This window comes from Podarcis filfolensis (assembly GCF_964270895.1).
Source record: "Podarcis filfolensis genome assembly, chromosome: 3".
Taxonomy (NCBI): Eukaryota; Metazoa; Chordata; class Lepidosauria; order Squamata; family Lacertidae; genus Podarcis; species Podarcis filfolensis.
The window spans coordinates 10682495-10700429 of NC_139606.1; the positions used below are offsets into that span (position 1 = coordinate 10682495).

A 17935-nucleotide genomic window follows, 5' to 3' on the forward strand; every position below is an offset into this window, starting at 1 on the left:
TTCCCATAAGTACCCGGTCATGGTGGGTGCAAGAGATGCTAGCCTAGACAGGCCTTTGGTCTGATCCAGATGGGCTCGCCTTGCAATCATGTATCTCCCATGGTTATTTGAACCCCAAATCACACAAATATCATACCATTTCCTGGTTCGCTACAGACGCCAGGAGGAGGAGGAGCTCACTAATTATGAGGTGGGAGAGAAAAGAAGATTCCAACGTGCAACGCTTTTCATGCCACGGCTGCCTGAGAAGTTCAACAGGCCATTTAACATTGTGTGTATATTTTTTCTCTCTCTTTTCACTGTAAATTTGCAGTGGATTGTAAAAGTGCCACGTGGTTTATAAATGCTTCCAAAACAGTGCTTTTTTTCCCTTAAAAAAACAGGTGCCGGTACTCACCATGAAGTTGTTACAGTAACTGCCACACTTTTTAACAACAAACATATCAGACGACACAGCGATTCTTCAAACAGCTCTTGTTTATTCACAGGCTAGAACAGAACTGGGCTGAAGGGTTCAGCCAGCCTGCTTATACAGTGGTACCTCGGGTTACATACGCTTCAGGTTACATATGCTTCAGGTGACAGACTCTGCTAACCCAGAAATAGTGCTTCAGGTTAAGAACTTTGCTTCAGGATGAGAACAGAAATCGTGCTCCGGCGGCGCAGCAGCAGCTGGAGGCCCCATTAGCTAAAGTGGTACCTCAGGTTAAGAACAATTTCAGGTTAAGAACAGACCTCCGGAACGAATTAAGTACTTAACCCGAGGTACCACTGTATAGAGCTCCACTACAAAAGCAACAGTAACAACTTTCTGTAACTATCCAATGTCACTTTCAATTCCTTATTTGCATATGTGGACCTGAGTGAAAACTATCTACAGTATCCCCCTGCTGGCCCAGGGTGAGAACTTCAGTACATAACAAGTACCCCCTTGGGAAAAAAAGGGGGGGAATCACTGCGCCCAAGTAAGTAAATAGCAGCTGCTGGTTCCCTACCCGTATAATCAGGATTCAGACCACCGTGCATGGGGAATGGAGAAACTCTCCTGCCCTTGGGTGGGTGTGCAAAAGCAGCTATTTGGTCTCTCTTTTCCCTATGACTTAAGAGTTTTTAAAATAAGGTTAGGTACAATTTACAAAGGCTGATGAAAGATAAAAGACACACTTGCTTTCAGACGACATGGCAGCTGGGAATTAATAGTAGCAGTGTGCACTCAATCTTCCCTGCTCCTGTTCCCTTAAAGGTAAAGGGACCCCTGACCATTAGGTCCAGTCGTAGCCGACTCTGGGGTTGCGGTGCTCATCTCGCTTTATTGGCCGAGGGAGCCGGTGTACAGCTTCTGGGTCATGTGGCCAGCGTGACTAAGCCGCTTCTGGCAAACCAGAGCAGCACACGGAAACGCTGTTTACCTTCCCGCCAGAGCGGTACCTATTTATCTACTTGCACTTTGCCAGGCTTTCGAACTGCTAGGTTGGCAGGAGCAGGGACCGAGCAACAGGAGCTCACCCCATCGCGGGGATTCAAACCGACGACCTTCTGATCAGCAAGTCCTAGGCTCTGTGGTTTAACCCACAGTGCCACCCGCGTCCTGTTCCCTTAGTCTTCCATAATTCCTCATTCCTACTCTCCATCATTGCTTTTTTGGACCTCCAGGAATTTTGACAAATGGCAACATCCTTTAGGAAACGGGAACGCATGCTATTGCATTCAAGTAACAGATATGTGCCAAGCACGGATCACTTCCCCCTCTTTCTTTCTTTCTTTGGCTGGGTTTCTACATTTACCATTCTTCTGACAGACAGCATCTTAGCAGGCGAGGAGGATGTGAGCCATTTAAATGAATGTGCCTTGCTAACCCATAAATTGCATTGGGTCTGCTCTGTGAGTATTGGAAACAACCCATCGGAATGGATTGCTTCGAAGTCGTTTTACTCTGCACCAGGTAAAGCGATTTTTAGGCCGCTGCCCCATTCCTCTGTGACATGTGCCTTATTTTACCTGACCAAAGGTGGCAACCCTTTGGTATCCATGGGTTTTGACGGGTGGCACTGTGGGTTAAATCACAGAGCCTAGGACTTGCCAGTCAGAAGGTTGGCAGTTTGAATCCCTGCGGCGGGGTGAGCTCCCATTGCCCGGTCCCTGCTCCTGCCAACCTAGCAGTTCGAAAGCACGTCAAAGTGCAAGTAGATAAATAGGTACCGCTCCGGCAGGAAGGTAAACAGCGTTTCTGTGCGCTGCTCTGGTTCGCCAGAAGCGGCTTAGTCATGCTGGCCACATGACCCGGAAGCTGTACGCCGGCTCCCTCGGCCAATAAAGCGAGATGAGCGCCACAACCCCAGAGTCGGTCATGACTGGACCTTATGGTCAGGGGTCCCTTTACCTTTAATTTAGCATTTTACTTTTTTCCCACGCTTAATTGTGCAACGGTTTGCTCCAGCAACGATAGCAACACACACACACACACATATATATTTAAATGTTTATAACTGCGGTATTTCCCAGGTGTCAAAAAAGGTTATTTATGTACGCCGCTACTGCGGCCCATAGAATTTGTGCAGCTTGCAGACCTAACATATAGAATAAGAGAACAAGAAGAACATATGTTTAAAGAAGATTGGAAAATGTCTATTGAATATATGGGGGGGAACACTTGAAAACGCTGGAAGTGTTAAGATAAATTCAACAGTGTAAATAAGTTTTGATGGAAGGAATAATGGAATACTGAATGGTTTTGTTGTTGTTTAGTCGTTTAGTTGTGTCCGACTCTTCATGACCCCATGGACCAGAGCATGCCAGGCACTCCTGTCTTCCACTGCCTCCCGCACTTTGGTCAAACTCATGCTGGTAGCTTCGAGAACACTGTCCAGCCATCTTGTCCCCTGTCGTCCCCTTCTCCTTGTGCCCTCCATCTTTCCCAACATCAGGGTCTTTTCCAGGGAGTCTTTTCTTCTCATGAGGTGGCCAAAGTCTTGGAGCCTCAGCTTCAGGATCTGTCCTTCCAGTGAGCACTCAGGGCTGATTTCCTTCAGAATGGAGAGGTTTGATCTTCTAGCAGTCCATGGGACTCTCAAGAGTCTCCTCCAGCAACAGAATTCAAAAGCATCAATTCTTCGGCGATCAGCCTTCTTTATGGTCCATAAAGTTTTGATGGAAGTAATAATGGAATACTGAATGGTTTTAGTTTATGTAAAATATGCAACTTTTTATGTTATGCAAAATGAACCATGGAAAAAGAAGGGAAGTCACTGACATTTTAAGGTTGTTTAAATGAATACCCTAAATTGTAAAACATAAAATTATATATAAAAAATAAATAGATGTTTCTAACCAACTTCTCCGTAGCCCAGGCTGCATTCCCCACCCCCACCCCATCAAAGAAACTCTCCCCACGTGACGTTTCTCCGCCAATCCCTTCCCTTCCGCGGCAGCGCGGGCGGAAAAAGCTGCCAGCACCAAAAATGGCTCCCGCGGCGTCACTTTCCCCGCGAGAAAGATGTCGGGTGGGGCGGGCGCTGTCTTTGCAGTTCCTGCATTTCCTTGCCCTGCTACGGTGGCCGCCGAGGGTCACGTGGAGCGTTTTCCTTCCCCGCTTTGAGGGATGCTGCAAAAAGGAAAAGAAAGGTCCGCTTAGTTTCAGCTCCGCTTCCTTCTCTCCGCCCCGGGAAAGGCAGCAGCGCTTGCCTGTCATTATTCAAAAGGTATTCTGCCCTGGAAGTGGAGGTTCCACTGGTAGAGCTCACTGCATGTTGCTTGGGGGGGGGGCAGAGGGGGGGGATACGTCCTTGCAATTTTGATGCCCATCCAAGGTACCAGGTTTCGGCAACGAACTCAGACCTGGGCTAGATCAGTCGGTAGAGCATAGTCATTCTTCATCTCAGGGTCGTGGGTTCGAGTTTTGCACGTTGGGCAAAAGATTCCTGCACGGCAGGGGGTTGGACTAGATGACCCTTGGATCCCTTCTGCAGTTCTATGATTCTAACAGTTTGAAGTTCACTAAAAGCCCAGTCGCTTAGTGCAGCGGCGCCTAGCACTCCCAGCCTGTTGAGATCCTGCAGGGGCCTTTGCTGTTCTCTTTTTGGCCCCTGCTAAATAAACCCCCACTCCTATTTAGACAAGTCTCCCCAGATGCTTAGAAAGTTTTAATCTGCTTTTTTGTATTTTTACTTTTGCATGTTTTGAAGTAAGGGTTGTAATTCCCCCTTGATTTTACTGTGCTATCTTTTGTAAACCGCTTTGAGGGATTTCAAACAACAACAATCAAGCGGTGTATAAATCTTAGGAAATAAATAAGTGTTTGGTGCTAAGAAGTAATTTGTTTTGTTTGGGCTGAATCTTCTGCCTATCAGTTTCACTGGATGACTCCCAAATCCTCGTTTTAGCAGAGAACATTTTTCTCTCTCTTTATCTCTGCTTCCCTACACCTCTCTTCCTTCAAACATTTCGGTTTTCCCTCATAGGGTGATGTTTTCAATACAAAATTCCCAGAATTGCATGAAAGTGTCTAAGTGTGCCTGCCGAATCTTTTGCGTTCCATGTTTCTCATCATGTTTCCACCAAGGCTCCCTACTAGGCTGGAATATGAAACTAGGCTTAATAGTGCAAGTTTATTTAATAGTGAACACTTTATTCAGTTTTCTTAGGCTGCTTTCCTGTGTTTATTTACCAAGAAGTAAGTTCTATTAAACTCAATGAGACTTCCTTCTGAGTTGGCATGATAGGATTGCACTGTTAGTCTGTCTCCCTCTACAGAGGGAGGACTGGTCATACAGTCCTTTGAATTCCATAAACTTCGTCTTCAGTTATTAATGTGTGACATTCTGTGTTAACTGTGAATTGACCGAGAAAGTGAATTTATTCATTTATTTATTTTGAAAGTGGGGGATTTATACAAGCCAATGTATCACCATTCTTTGACGCACTTCCTTTTGATAGGATGGAGAAAAAGAAACTTTTAATGAAATCCAACACGGCTGCTTCCAACCTACTGAGAACCTTACATTCTCTCTATCAGTTTGGCCACTTCTGTGATGCAATAATATACACAGACCAGTTTGGCATCCAGGAGGAGTTTTTCGTTCACAAAGTCGTATTGGCTGCTTCCAGCAATTACTTTAGAAGCCTGTTCCTCACCGATGAGATGCTGAAAGCCAGAGATTGTCGGGTGACTCTCCAGGGTGTTCACACTGAAGAATTTGTCTGCTTCCTAAAGTTTGCCTACACAACAGAAGTAGAAATTGAAGAGGACAAACTGCACCGAATAAAGGAGGTAGCCGAAAGACTTGAATGCCAAGATCTGCTTGATGTTTTTGAAGAAATGAAGGCTACGGGAGAAGATTTGGATCTGGGTGTTCATTCAGAAAGACATGAAGGCGGTAGGTCTGTCTGCAGTAAAACAAAACAAGTAGAAAACAAGGAACAGAGTGCTTCGTCCCGAATTTTGGCAGCGCCCATGAAGAGACAGCTTTGGGACCGAAAGAAGCACACAAAACTGACTGCCGTCTATGATGGTAGTGAAGGTAAACTTGGCCGTTCTGACAAATATAGTGTTGTGTTTGAGGGACCCAAAGACAGCCCAGCAGCGTCAACTGGATGTAATGAAATAGACATGCACGGCGCTTATACTATGAAGCATGTCAGCCCGCTGGAAAATAAGGCCAGCCACCTGTCACTAAATCAGGTGGACTCCAAGGAAGCCAGCATTGTTACAAGCAAGATACTACCCGGCCAGGAGGAGGGTGAAAACATTTTGAATCTTAGCGAAACCAAACTCAGGAAATCGCCGCGCAATATATCAAAAGTCTTGCCCCAAACATACACATGTGACAAGTGTTGTCATTCCTTCCATTTTGCCAAGCAGTACCAGTCGCACATGGAACAAGAACATGACGCAGATCTGGTGGTTCAATATAGCTGTGATATGTGTGGCCAGCTCTTTCCCAGTTGCCAGCACCTAAGGCAACATAGGCTCACTGATCACGACGATGAAAAGCAGTTCCCCTGCTTGTTGTGCGACAAAAGGTTTAAGTGCCAGAAAGACATCAGCCATCATATGCGGAGAGTGCATGAGAAGAAAAAGAATCCTCAGAGGTGTCCCTACTGTGACAAGGTGATCAGCTCTAAATGTGGCTTGACGGTTCACATTCGAACACATACGGGAGAGAAGCCTTATAAGTGCGGAGGCTGCGCGGCAAGTTTTGCTCAGAGATCTGCCTTCACTACTCATGTAAGGTAAAGTCTTTGTGCATTTCAGAATATTGGGAGATAGTTTTCCGTCTTCATCTCTTTGCTGTTAGAAATTTTATCCAGAAGCGAATAGAAGTCTGCCAGCTTTAGAGGATTTGCTATAGGATTTGCTTTAGAGCCAGCGTGGTGTAGTGGTTAAGAGCGGTGGACTCGTAATCTGGTGAACCGGGTTCGCTTCCCCGCTCCTCCACATGCAGCTGCTGGGTGACCTTGGGCTAGTCACACTTCTCTGAAGTCTCTCAGCCTCACTCACCTCACAGAGTGATTGTTGTGGGGGAGGAAGGGAAAGGAGATTGTTAGCCGCTTTGGGACTCCTTAAGGGGAGTGAAAGGCAGGGTATCAAGTCCAAACTCTTCTTCTTTTTCTTAAAAAAAAAGGTAAAGGACCCCTGACAGTTAAGTCCAGTCGCGAACGACTCTGGGGTTACAGTGCTCATCTCGCTTTACTGGCTGAGCGAGCTGACGTTTGTCTGCAGACAGTTTTTCAGGGTCATGTGGCCAGCATGACTAAGCCGCTTCTGGCAAAACCAGAGCAGTGCATGGAAACGCTGTTTACCTTCCTGCCGGAGTGGTACCTATTTATCTACTTGCACTTTGACGTGCTTTCGAACTGCTAGGTTGGCAGGAGCTGGAACTGAGCAACGGGAGCTCACCCCCTCGCGGGGATTAGAACCGCCAACCTTCCGATCGGCAAGCCCAAGGCTCAGTGGTTTATACCACAGCGCCACCCGCATTCTTCTTGTTATTGCAGTGCTATTATACAAGCATATTCAAAGTTACATTTAGACAGTTCTATCAGTGTAAAAGTATTTTCTGCATGGCTTCCACAGCCAGTCTGTGAAGCTTACAGGCAGCACAATAAACTTTTCTTTCTTCCTTTTATAGCCTGGACAACGTGTGGCTCAGCAAACCAAACAGCCACAGTCAGAGAAACAAAGGTGCTGTGTTGCTCAGTTTGCTCTCCTTGTCAGGCAGCTCATACAAACTGCCTTGGAGTTTTTAAGCCCTGTGCGCTGCTAGGGGTGATTATTATTGTCAGACTTTATACTTGGTTGCTGTTGCTCAGAACAAGATTATGAAATGATGCTTTACATCACAGTCCATTGCATCTCTTACTCAGAAGCAAACCCCACTAAGATCAACTGAATTTACTCCCAGGAATGTATTCTAGAATTGCAGGCTCTGCGTTTAATTTTGCCTTCATGATGTCTATTTGTCAATTTCCATTTTATTTTACTAAGCTTTTCTATCCCACCTTTCTAGAAAAAGAAACCTATCCAATGCAGCAGACAGGTCCAACCAATACATCAAAACTTACCAGTTTTTAAAACGAAAACAAAGTTAAGATGGTAAAGGTAAAGGGACCCCTGACTATTAGGTCCAGTCGTGACTGACTCTGGGGTTGCGGCGCTCATCTCGCTTTATTGGCCGAGGGAGCCGGCGTACAGCTTCCGGGTCATGTGGCCAGCATGACTAAGCTGCTTCTGGTGAACCAGAGCAGCGCACGGAAACGCCGTTTACCTTCCCGCTGGAGCGGTTCCTATTTATCTACTTGCACTTTGATGTGCTGTTGAACTGCTAGGTTGGCAGGAGCAGGGACCGAGCAACGGGAGCTCACCCCGTTGCGGGGATTTGAACCGCCGACCTTCTGATCGGCAAGTCCTAGGCTCTGTGGTTTAACCCACAGTGCCACCTGCGTAGCAAACAGTAATTAAATATCATACCTGGAAATGCCTGCTGGAAAAAAAATCTTAGAATAGCACCTAGTGATGGGGGCAGCAATATCCTATGCATTTTGACTTAGAAGTATGTCCTACCTAGGTCATTGGGGCTTACCCCATAGAAAGGAGGTTAGGATTGTGGCCCTAGATGCTTTTCAATTGAATTTGCCCTTGTATGAATATATGGCTTATTTGTTTATCGAGTATAGCCTGTGGAAAATTGTGTCTAATGTACCGGTGGCATTACCTTTTTTTTCCCCCCCAACAGAAAAATACATGAATCAGGACAAGACAGGAAACTCAGTCCAGATTACTGGATGATAGCCCCGCCAGCAAAAAAAGCAGATGTTATAGATAGCAAAGTTGACAAGAATAGCAAAACATACCCAAAGGTACCAAACAGCGACTTGCAAAGAGAACCTGTGGATGAAAAAACTTGGGAGCTTGAGGGAGAATCCAGGAATTCTCCTCCTTTGGAAGCAGAGTCTGAGAGGAAAGAGGAAAGTCAAGAGCAATGTGGTGATGCGGATATTCAAAGAGAAAAACCAGATGGACGCAGGACTTTGGCTGCAGAAGACTGTGTAAAAGGAGAAAGGGACTGTGAAACAGAAGGCAGGGGCAGGGAAGAGAATGAGGCAGTCTCTTCCGAAGACATCGATGAGAATTCAAATGATCAAGACGCTGAAGAAAGCAAATCGGACGCCGGTTGCAAAGCGAGGGCCGTTGTGAACAAAAACGAGGGAGCCAAAAAATCGGCCTATGTTATAACATGCACCAAATGTGCAGAGAAGTTCGTCTCGAGGAAGAAATACACTGACCACTGCAAAAACGTCCACCATTCTGTGCCTGGTAAAATTTATCAGTGTGACGTGTGTAGCAAGTCCTTCGCGAGTTACAACAGCTGGAAGGAGCACAGGGCGAGCGTCCACACAGACGACAGGCAGTTTTCCTGCACCCTCTGCAACGCCACTTTTAAAAGGAAAAGGGATGTGAGGACCCATTATATGCGGAAGCATGAAGGAAGAGTGAAGCGTCCCCTTTGCTCTGTCTGCGGGAAGATCTTGAGCTCAAGAACGGCACTAGTGTTTCACATGAGGACCCACACAGGCGAGAAGCCGTACCAGTGCAGCATTTGTTGCTCGAGATTTGCTCAGCCATCCCAGCTCAAGATTCACACCAGGTAAGCCTGTTTCTCTCTCTCTCTCTCTCTCTCTCTCTCTCTCTCTCTCTCTCTCTCTCTCTCTGTGTGTGTGTGTGTCTGTCTTTTCTATCTTCTATCTTTAATTTTGCAAATTCTGCATGCATCAGAATTGGGTACTTACTTCTAACTCATATTGGCCATGCGTACAGTGGTACCTCAGGTTACATACGCTTCAGGTGACATACGCTTCAGGTTACAGACTCTTCTAACCCAGAAATAGTGCTTCAGGTTAAGAACTTCACTTCAGGATGAGAACAGAAATCGGGCTCCGGCGGCGCGGCAGCAGCAGGAGGCCCCATTAGCTAAAGTGGTGCTTCAGGTTAAGAACAGTTTCAGGTTAAGTACGGACCTCCGGAACGAATTAAGTACTTAACCTGAGGTACCACTGCATTAACAAACAGTAAATGTTCCAATGAGTGTAGGGGGGGGTGGAAGAGTGTGCAGCTGGCAACCTTCAGTAGTAGTTGTAATACAACTAGAACTAAATAGTTCTAGCATTTTTTAAAAAGGTGACACACCGCTTAAACACACAAATATACAAAGCAGCTCTTGGACCATCTCCAAATGGGAGCAGAGGTGGGGACTGACTTTCCGTGCTTTGAAATTTCTGGTAATGTTACATGATTTCTGCTGCTACCTCAATGGGGGCAGGTTTAAAAACCTGTTTCCTTGAGCTGGGGCTCCCTTCTCTATTTGTTCTCAGGAGGTCTTAAATCAGGAGAACTTCCGGTGTTGCTGGACTTACAACTTCTGATTGTAATTTTGTCTGGCGCATGCCATTTTGTGGTATTTTTACAAAAGTGTGGTTTATATTTATCTAAATAAATAAAAACTAAAACCCCTCAGCATTCCAGCTGAGGGCTAGTGGAAGTTGGCATCCAAGAACGTTTAGAGACCCGAAGGTTCTCCCATTCCATCTCAAATTATCCTGTACTGATTTTTTAAATTTTATTTTAATTAAGTCTGCTGTTATTGGTTGTACTCTAAAGCAGACATAGGCAAACTCCAGCCCTCCAGATGTTTGGGACTACAATTCCCATCATCCCTGACCACTGGTCCTGTTAGCTAGGGGTGATGGGAATTGTAGTCCCAAACATCTGGAGGGCCGGAGTTTGCCTATGCCTGCTCTAGAGGAATGAGAAATCTGACTTTTTCTTTTCTTATTTGACAACTCTATCTTTGATACTTTTTTTTTTGCTGTAGCCATAGAATCGTATAGCCAGAAAGTGCCTGAAGATCACTTAGTCCAAGTCCCCAGGCTATGGCAGGAGTCATTTCCCGAGAAGTTCTCTGCCGCTTGCCGTGGGTGGTGGCAGGGAGGTGAGGGAGAGGGGTGGAATATTGGCAAACTATCTGTAATATTTACTAAGCAGGAAATGTCACTCTTAACGTGTTTTGTCAGCGTTTTCATATTTCTTTGACTGCAGGTCCCATACAGGTGAAAAGCCATACATCTGTGAGGATTGTGGAGCTTGCTTTGTAGATAAAGGCAAGCTTACTGGCCACAAGAGGACACATACAGGTATAATAATAATAATAATAATAATAATAATAATAATAATAATAATTTATTACTTATACCCCGCCCATCTGGCTGAGTTTCCCCAGCCACTCTGGGTGGCTCCCAATCTAATGTTAAAAACAGCACAGCATTAAATATTAAAAACTTCCCTGTCAGATGTCCTTTAAAGATAGGATAGCTGCTTATTTCCTTCACATCTGGAGGGAGGGTGTTCCACAGGGTGGGCGCCACTACCGAGAAGGCCCTCTGTCTGGTTCCCTGTAACCTCACTTCTCTCAATGAGGGAACCGCCAGAAGGCCCTCGGCGCTGGATCTCAGTGTCCAGGCTGAACGATGGGGGTGGAGACGCTCCTTCATGTATACAGGTAAGCGTTTAAATCCAGTCCTTGGATGTGGCAGAGGTTAATGCCTATCCGTGCATATTGATTTATTCTGATTACAATCCTGCATTGCTGGGGGTTGCGCTAGATGACCGTTAGGGTCCCTTCCAACTCTACAATTTTATGACTTTTCATGAATTACAGATAAGTAGTTGAGAAGGATGATGGTGGGGGAGGTTACCAGATTTCCTGTGAGGCATAACTCTTAAGCTGCCTCTCATTCACTTACTCTAGCCTGTTCTATCGGGTCGAACTACATGTTACACTGTGATCAGGAATAAGACAGCACACACATTTCTACACTCTCCACAAATGGCCACCTGCCCAGGGCTTCTGTGGCATTGACCACACAGAAAAAGATGTGTAACTGTTGCAGCAGAGGCTTAAAGGATCATATACCCCAGGAGCAGAAAGAGAGGCAACTATTCTTGGGAAGGTAGAGAGTGTAGAAGAGATCTCCTGGACCAGTGAAGGGGAATGTGTGGCCCATCAATGGAAGTAGATCGCAAATGTGTGTCTATGCACTGTGCGATGACGGCTACACGGATGCTCCTAGCCCAGAGATGGAAAGAAGACGAAGTCCCTACCAGAGAGGAGTGGCAAACTAAGCTGTTGGAGTACGCTGAAATGGCAAAACTGACCAGAAAGCTCAGGAACCAAAAAGACCAAATCTTTAATAAAGAATGAGGGAAATTTATACTGGTAAGCAGATGAAAAAATTAGCAGGATTGCAATAATAATAATAATAATAATAATAATAATAATAATAATAATAATAATAATAATAATAATTTATTTGTACCCCGCCCATCTGGCTGGGTTTCCCCAGCCACTCTGGGCAGCTTCCAACAAAGATTAAAAATACATCAAAATGTCACACATTAAAAACTACTGTAGCAAATGTAGCAAATTTTATGGACAAAATGGAGAGACATAAAATATGGATTACTAAACAATATGCAGTTGAAAAGGTTGACAATAGGACCCATGGAGGGGAAGTCCAGAGATTCAGAGAAATCTCTAAATATGGATATGTATTTTGTATTGTTATAATTCTATACTTCTAAATTCAAATAAAAATTATTTCTCTCTCTCTCTCTCTCTCTCTCTCTCTCTCTCTCTCACACACACACACACACACACACACACACTCTGGCCTTTCTAGTGTCCCACTGAATACGTAGCTGTTCAAAGGTTGTTGGGACACCCAACTGCTGTCCCGGGCCCAGAGTGGGGTAAAAAGTAAATAAACAAATGGCATCCCCAGGCGGCCTAGCCAATGCTCAGGGATGATGGGAATTGTAGTCCAACAACATCTGGAGAGGCTCCCCATCCCTGGACGTTCTTTGGACGTCTCCTGTGGGTGATCATCAGAGTAGGTAACGGTCAGTAACATAATTCTACCACCATTCATTTCCTTTGCAGGAGAGCGTCTGTTCAAGTGTGATGTCTGTGGAAAACATTTTTCTACCAACGAATACTTGAAATGCCATAAGCGCTGCCACATGGGAGCCAAGCCATACAAGTGTGATGTGTGTGGGAAAACGTTTGGACTGAGGGCCTCATTAGCCCAACACAGTAATGTTCATGCAGGTAATAAATCCCTTCCCAGTGGGGGTGGAGGAGGAGATGGATCGTGTTGATGGAAGTCTCTGCCACATGCAGCGTTCATTTTGTGCAAGTACAGCACAAGAATCCAGAATCTGCTCAGACCACAGTTGACAATGATGTGCCTTGCATATTTACCGTATTTTTCGCTCTATAAGACGCACCAGACCACAAGACGCACCTAGTTTTTGGAGGAGGAAAACAAGAAAAAAAAATATTCTGAATCTCAGAAGCCAGAACAGCAAGAGGGATCGCTGCGCAGTGAAAGCAGCAATCCCTCTTGCTGTTCTGGCTTCTGGGATAGCTGCGCAGCCTGCATTCGCTCCATAAGATGCACACACATTTCCCCTTACTTTTTAGGAGGGAAAAAGTGAGTCTTATAGAGCAAAAAATACATATTTAAATATGATACAAGAATTGTCATGTGGAAATACTTCGTTACTTAAATACTTTCAGTACAATTTATGTTCTAAGCAGGAGATCGTTACATGTGTACATGAGCTAGGGTGCTCTGGGCTAAATTTCAAGCTTTATTTCATTCCAGGCAAAGGAATGTATTTCCTTGAGAGTCACTGAAAATTAAATAGATCTGTGTGCTCTAGCTTCCCCGAATGCTCACCTTTCAGAACCTTGAATTCTTGTTGGGTATTTGTAAAACGTTGACAACCGCAAAAAAACTTGGGTTTCCCATTTTCCCTACTTGGCAATATCTTTCCTTGATGAAAGCCAAGTTGTGTAGAGTCCGTGGGCAAGCAGCTTCACCACTCCACAGATCTCCCATTGCTTAAGAGGGACATATTCACAGTTTTCTCTGATGAGAACCTGCAGTGTTCAGAAATAGCATGGGGGGGGGGGGAAATGAGGCCTATTTCCAGCAGAAATACTTCTACTTACAGCAGTTCTGTAAGTAGAACTGATCGTGTGAAAACCACAAAGAGGAACCCAGCTTTTCCCTGTGTTGTTTTCCTGCCATGGTAGTGCCCTCAAGGCATCAGTCGCATTCATGCCTTACATGAAAATCACTCTTATCCCAGTCATGGTTGTGAATCCTGGGAACTGTAGCGCTGAGAGTTGGAAATCACTTACAGAGTTACGATTCTCAGCTTTGCTGTTTAACAGCTGCTGTGTCTGTTGGCTTCTGTCTCTCTCCTGTTTCGAACTTACCGTATTTTTGCTCCATAAGACACACCTGACCATAAGACGCACCTAGTTTTTAGAGGAGGAAAACAAGAAAAAATATTTTGAATGAAACAGTGGATGTATGGTTTTTGTGGTTCATGCTGTGGCCACAGACATGTGATTTGACGGTGAATTTGGGGTGATCCAATGCAAAAATCCTGAGAATCCAAGTTGATCTGTGCTTTGTAACCACGTTTTTGCGCCATTGCGGCCCCACAAAACAGTGGATGCGTGTGTTTTTTGGTGCAGGCTGTAGCCATGGACATGCTATGTGATCTGATGGTGAATTTGGGGTGACCCAATGCAAAAATCCTGAGGATCCATGGGCTATTACCTCCCCCCTCCCAGGCAGCCTCCTTTATCTCTGCGTCCCTTATCTCTTTCCTTGATCGCTTGCCGATCAGCTGCTTCCTTTCAACACCCCCTTGCCTCTTATTTGTCTTAGTCTCTTTTCCTTAGCTGGAGCAGTTTTTTGCTCCTCCTTTTCTTCTAATTTCTCTCCTTATTGCTTTAGCCTTCCTGTTTCCCCCCTTTGCAAGTTTATTGTCTTTACCTCCCGCCTCCCAGGCAGCCTCCTTTGTTGCTAGCGTCCCTTATCTCGCTGCCAATCGCTTGCCGATCAGCAGCTTTGTTTTAACACCCACTTCCCTCTTTCAAAAAAAAAAAGCATGATCTGCTTTTTGCCCCTGGGCAATTTGGCTCCAGGGACCACGCATTCACTCCATAAGACACACAGACATTCCCCCTTACTTTTTAGGAAGAAAAAAGTGTGTCTTATGGAGCAAAAAATACGGTACTTTGTTTTCTGATACCAGTATGTGTTTACCTTGCAAGCCACTTAGTAGACCCAAAATGGGTCTAAAGGTGAGAGAGAAATAGATTTTGTAAACACCCCCCCCCCCGCAACATTTGTGAGGTCTGTTTTGTTTTCCCAGAGACTCCTCCTTATTTCTGTGAGCAGTGTGGAAAGACCTTTACTCAGCAAGGAGCCCTGAGGCGTCACCAGCGTATTCACACTGGAGAAAAACCCTACAAGTGCAGGGCCTGTGAAAGGACCTTCACAGATCTGTCTACCCTGAGAAGGCATGTCCTGGTATGTTCTCCAGTTTGCCCCATTCATTTTAATAGGGATGGGCAGGCAAACAAGCTTAATACTCTTTGAGTATAAAAAATATTTGCCATGATCTTTAAAAAGCTTAGAACACCCATGTAGTAAATTGCTTTGGTGTCTGTCTAGGGGCAAATTTAATGACAGAGCCTTTATTCCCAGAGGGGCCTTTAGTCCACATTGCTTTGTTTTTAAAAAATGGGTCTAGTTAGGCACAATTTAAGTTGCATGACTCAAATTGATTATTTTTTTATTGTTGTAGGTGGTCTTTATGATTGCTCTAATCAGGTCAGAACTTGAATAATAACAGTATTTTTTGTCTTGTTTTCTTCCCCTGCTATAGGTACACGATCGGAATGCTCACTGGAGGACTTTCTTAATAGATCTTACCATCAAAAAGGATCACAACTGGTCCAAAATAGAGCCTTTTTCTAATATCCGTACGGGAGAAGACTCTAATCGGGTTTGGTCCGACGGCCAAAGTAAACTTTATAAACCAGAGAGCACCAGTGTAAAAAAAGCGGAACACATATCATGTGGTAGTAGTAATGCCAGAGATCCTGACCATTCCCTTACGTATTTATAACTCTGTACAGTGAAGGCAAAATGCAGGCGTAAAAACATTTTGCATCTCTCTCATGTGCCCCTTATGGGGGAGCATCCTCCATCTGCCCACAAGTTCTGCAGAGAAGACACACCAGGAGTTCAGCATCTTCAGAGCTGAGAGGCAGACACTGGGCAGCACAGTTGTGGAACTGCTTGTGAATGGGTCATTTCTTAGTAGCTTACAGTATTTTTCGCTCTATAAGACGCACCAATCCACAAGACGCACCTAGTTTTTGGAGGAGGAAAACAAGAAAAAAAATATTCTGAATCTCAGAAGCCAGAACAGCAAGAGGGATCGCTGCGCAGCGAAAGCAGCGATCCCTCTTGCTGTTCTGGCTTCTGGGATAGCTGCGCAGCCTGCATTCGCTCCATAAGACGCGCACACATTTCCCTCCAGATATTGGAGGGAAAAAGTGAGTCTTATAGAGCAAAAAATACGGTAGATGCTGGCTTCGCTAATAGCTATTTAGGAGTCAGGAGAGATGCTTTCAGAGCTCAAAATGAGTAGATATGGTGAGATATGCAGAACTAGCACAGCTGGCTTCAGCAGCAGTACAGAAGCATCTTCATAAGTTTTAAAAAATTCAAGACCCTTTTTCGGGCTGCTTTTATAATACTGCCAAGGAGGCTGTGGGCCGTGTTCGATTCCAATAGAGGGATGTCTCTGCTCAGAGATGCATAAGATCTTTGCAATGTACCTATGTGGGGACAGGCTCCGTGGTTCTGGCGCTGAGGGGAATAGCTCTGCACTACTAGACGTGCTCTTTATTATTCTCATTTCAGTTTTTAAAGAAATGGCATGGGCAAAGATGGGAAAGAGCTATGCTTAATGCGGGTGGTTAAAGCCGGGAGTCGCAGAGGCTAAGACAAGGCCAATAAGGCCCCTCCAAACTGGTAAAACAAAATATTAAAATAACAAAAGCAGTTTAGTGCATGTAAGTATAGGGTGATGCACACTGAGGCAAAACACTTCACATTGCACTTATGGGGTGTGATCTGGTGTTGACTGACCAGAAATGAGATACTGGTGGATAAACTCAATGAAAAGTGTGCAGCAGCAGGGAGGCAAATAGAATAGAAACAGCCAATATCATTCATGTATTTTATACAAATCTTTGGGGCAGGCACACTTGGAATACCGTGTACAGTTCTGCATTGTGAAAAGAATATTGTGGAACTGGAGAACGTGCAGAAAAGGGCAACCCACACAATTGTGAGGCTGGAGCAGCTCCTCTGTAAGGAAACGTTGCAATATTTGGGGCTTTTTTGTTCAGAAAACAGGTTAGGGGGCATATGAAAGAGGGGCATGTGGAGAATAATACTAGAGCCATCCCATGAAGATGCAGGACAGACTAAAAGTGGGTATTTCTTCACACAGCACGTTGTTCAATTACAGAATTCTCTCCCACAAGTTGTAGTAAAAGCCACCGAGTTAGATGGTTTTAAAGGGGATTGGACCATTTTATGGAGGATAAGTCTGCAAGTGGCTACTAGTCATGATGGCTGTGTGCCGTCTCCAGGATCAAATACTGTGTACCACCTCCATGTCTTTGAATACCAGCTGCTGAGGAAACAAAATAAGAAAATAACATGTCCTGTTTGTGAGCTTCCCAGGGTTTGACACTGTGGCAAACAGGATGTTAGGTGGGTTCTTGATCTTACCTAGGCTCTTGTTCTTAATAGCTGAAATTGCTTTCTACTTGTACTGTTACTCTTTGAACTTAACAGTGATTGGATCCAGTATGAAAAAGGGCAATTGCCCTCAAATGTGAGGCAGGGAAATAAAGTGAGGTTGTGGGGAAGTAACTGTATTGTAGGGGAGGTATTTGATGTGGAGCAGACACACACCGTGTTTACAACACATTCCTTCCCTGCCAAGAATCCTGGAAACTGTAGTAGCAGAGATGGTATGTATACATAACCAGAGAAAGGGCTGGATTCCTTCAGGTTCGTTGAATGTTACCTTCAGCCGTCTCAGTTTCAGAGAATGAAAGGAGGAGCTGCAGGAAAAGCCGCTCAGAACATTTCACATTGGCGTGTGGGAAATCCAGACTGCATGGACCATTAGCACTCGCTAATATGCTGAGCAGAACAAGTTTGATTTTTAAAAAGACCCACGCGTAAAGATTTGCTAGAGGGACACTCAGAAACTGCCTGAAACCAACAGACTTGAAAACTGCCCATCTCTTAAGTGTATTTGCTATTTTATAACTGTAGCCGAGGATAAAATTTCACACCTGTTTAGGGATGTTTTTAATGTTTGATGTTTTATCGTGTTTTTAATATTCTGTTGGAAGCCACCCAGAGTGGCTGGGGAAACCCAGCCAGATGGGCAGGGTATAAATTACTATTATTATTATCCTGTTAT

The 17935-nt window shown here is 44.8% G+C and overlaps 2 protein-coding genes across 2 annotated transcripts in view; one reads left to right on the plus strand and one right to left on the minus strand.

Moving 5' to 3' along the window:
• FERMT1 (FERM domain containing kindlin 1) overlaps positions 1–17935 on the minus strand; it is a 637654-nt gene that overhangs the window by 299310 nt on the left and 320409 nt on the right. The gene's annotated exons all lie outside the window — the stretch shown is intronic.
• On the plus strand, positions 3498–15751 carry LOC310759354 (uncharacterized protein). The gene is made up of 7 exons (XM_083606433.1): positions 3498–3698; positions 4933–6228; positions 8232–9143; positions 10592–10686; positions 12492–12659; positions 14789–14946; positions 15305–15751. Exons 2-7 carry the CDS (start codon positions 4934–4936, stop codon positions 15545–15547), a joined length of 2871 nt encoding a protein of 956 aa, XP_083462559.1. The 5' UTR covers positions 3498–3698; position 4933; the 3' UTR covers positions 15548–15751.

Bases quoted from the DNA above. Each gene is read 5' to 3' on its own strand.
- LOC310759354 (XM_083606433.1), top strand. From the start codon at position 4,934: ATGGAGAAAAAGAAACTTTTAATGAAATCCAACACGGCTGCTTCCAAC. The intron at 10,687-12,491 runs GTATAATAATAA...TTTCCTTTGCAG, and splicing joins CCACAAGAGGACACATACAG to GAGAGCGTCTGTTCAAGTGT. The intron at 12,660-14,788 runs GTAATAAATCCC...TTGTTTTCCCAG, and splicing joins ACACAGTAATGTTCATGCAG to AGACTCCTCCTTATTTCTGT.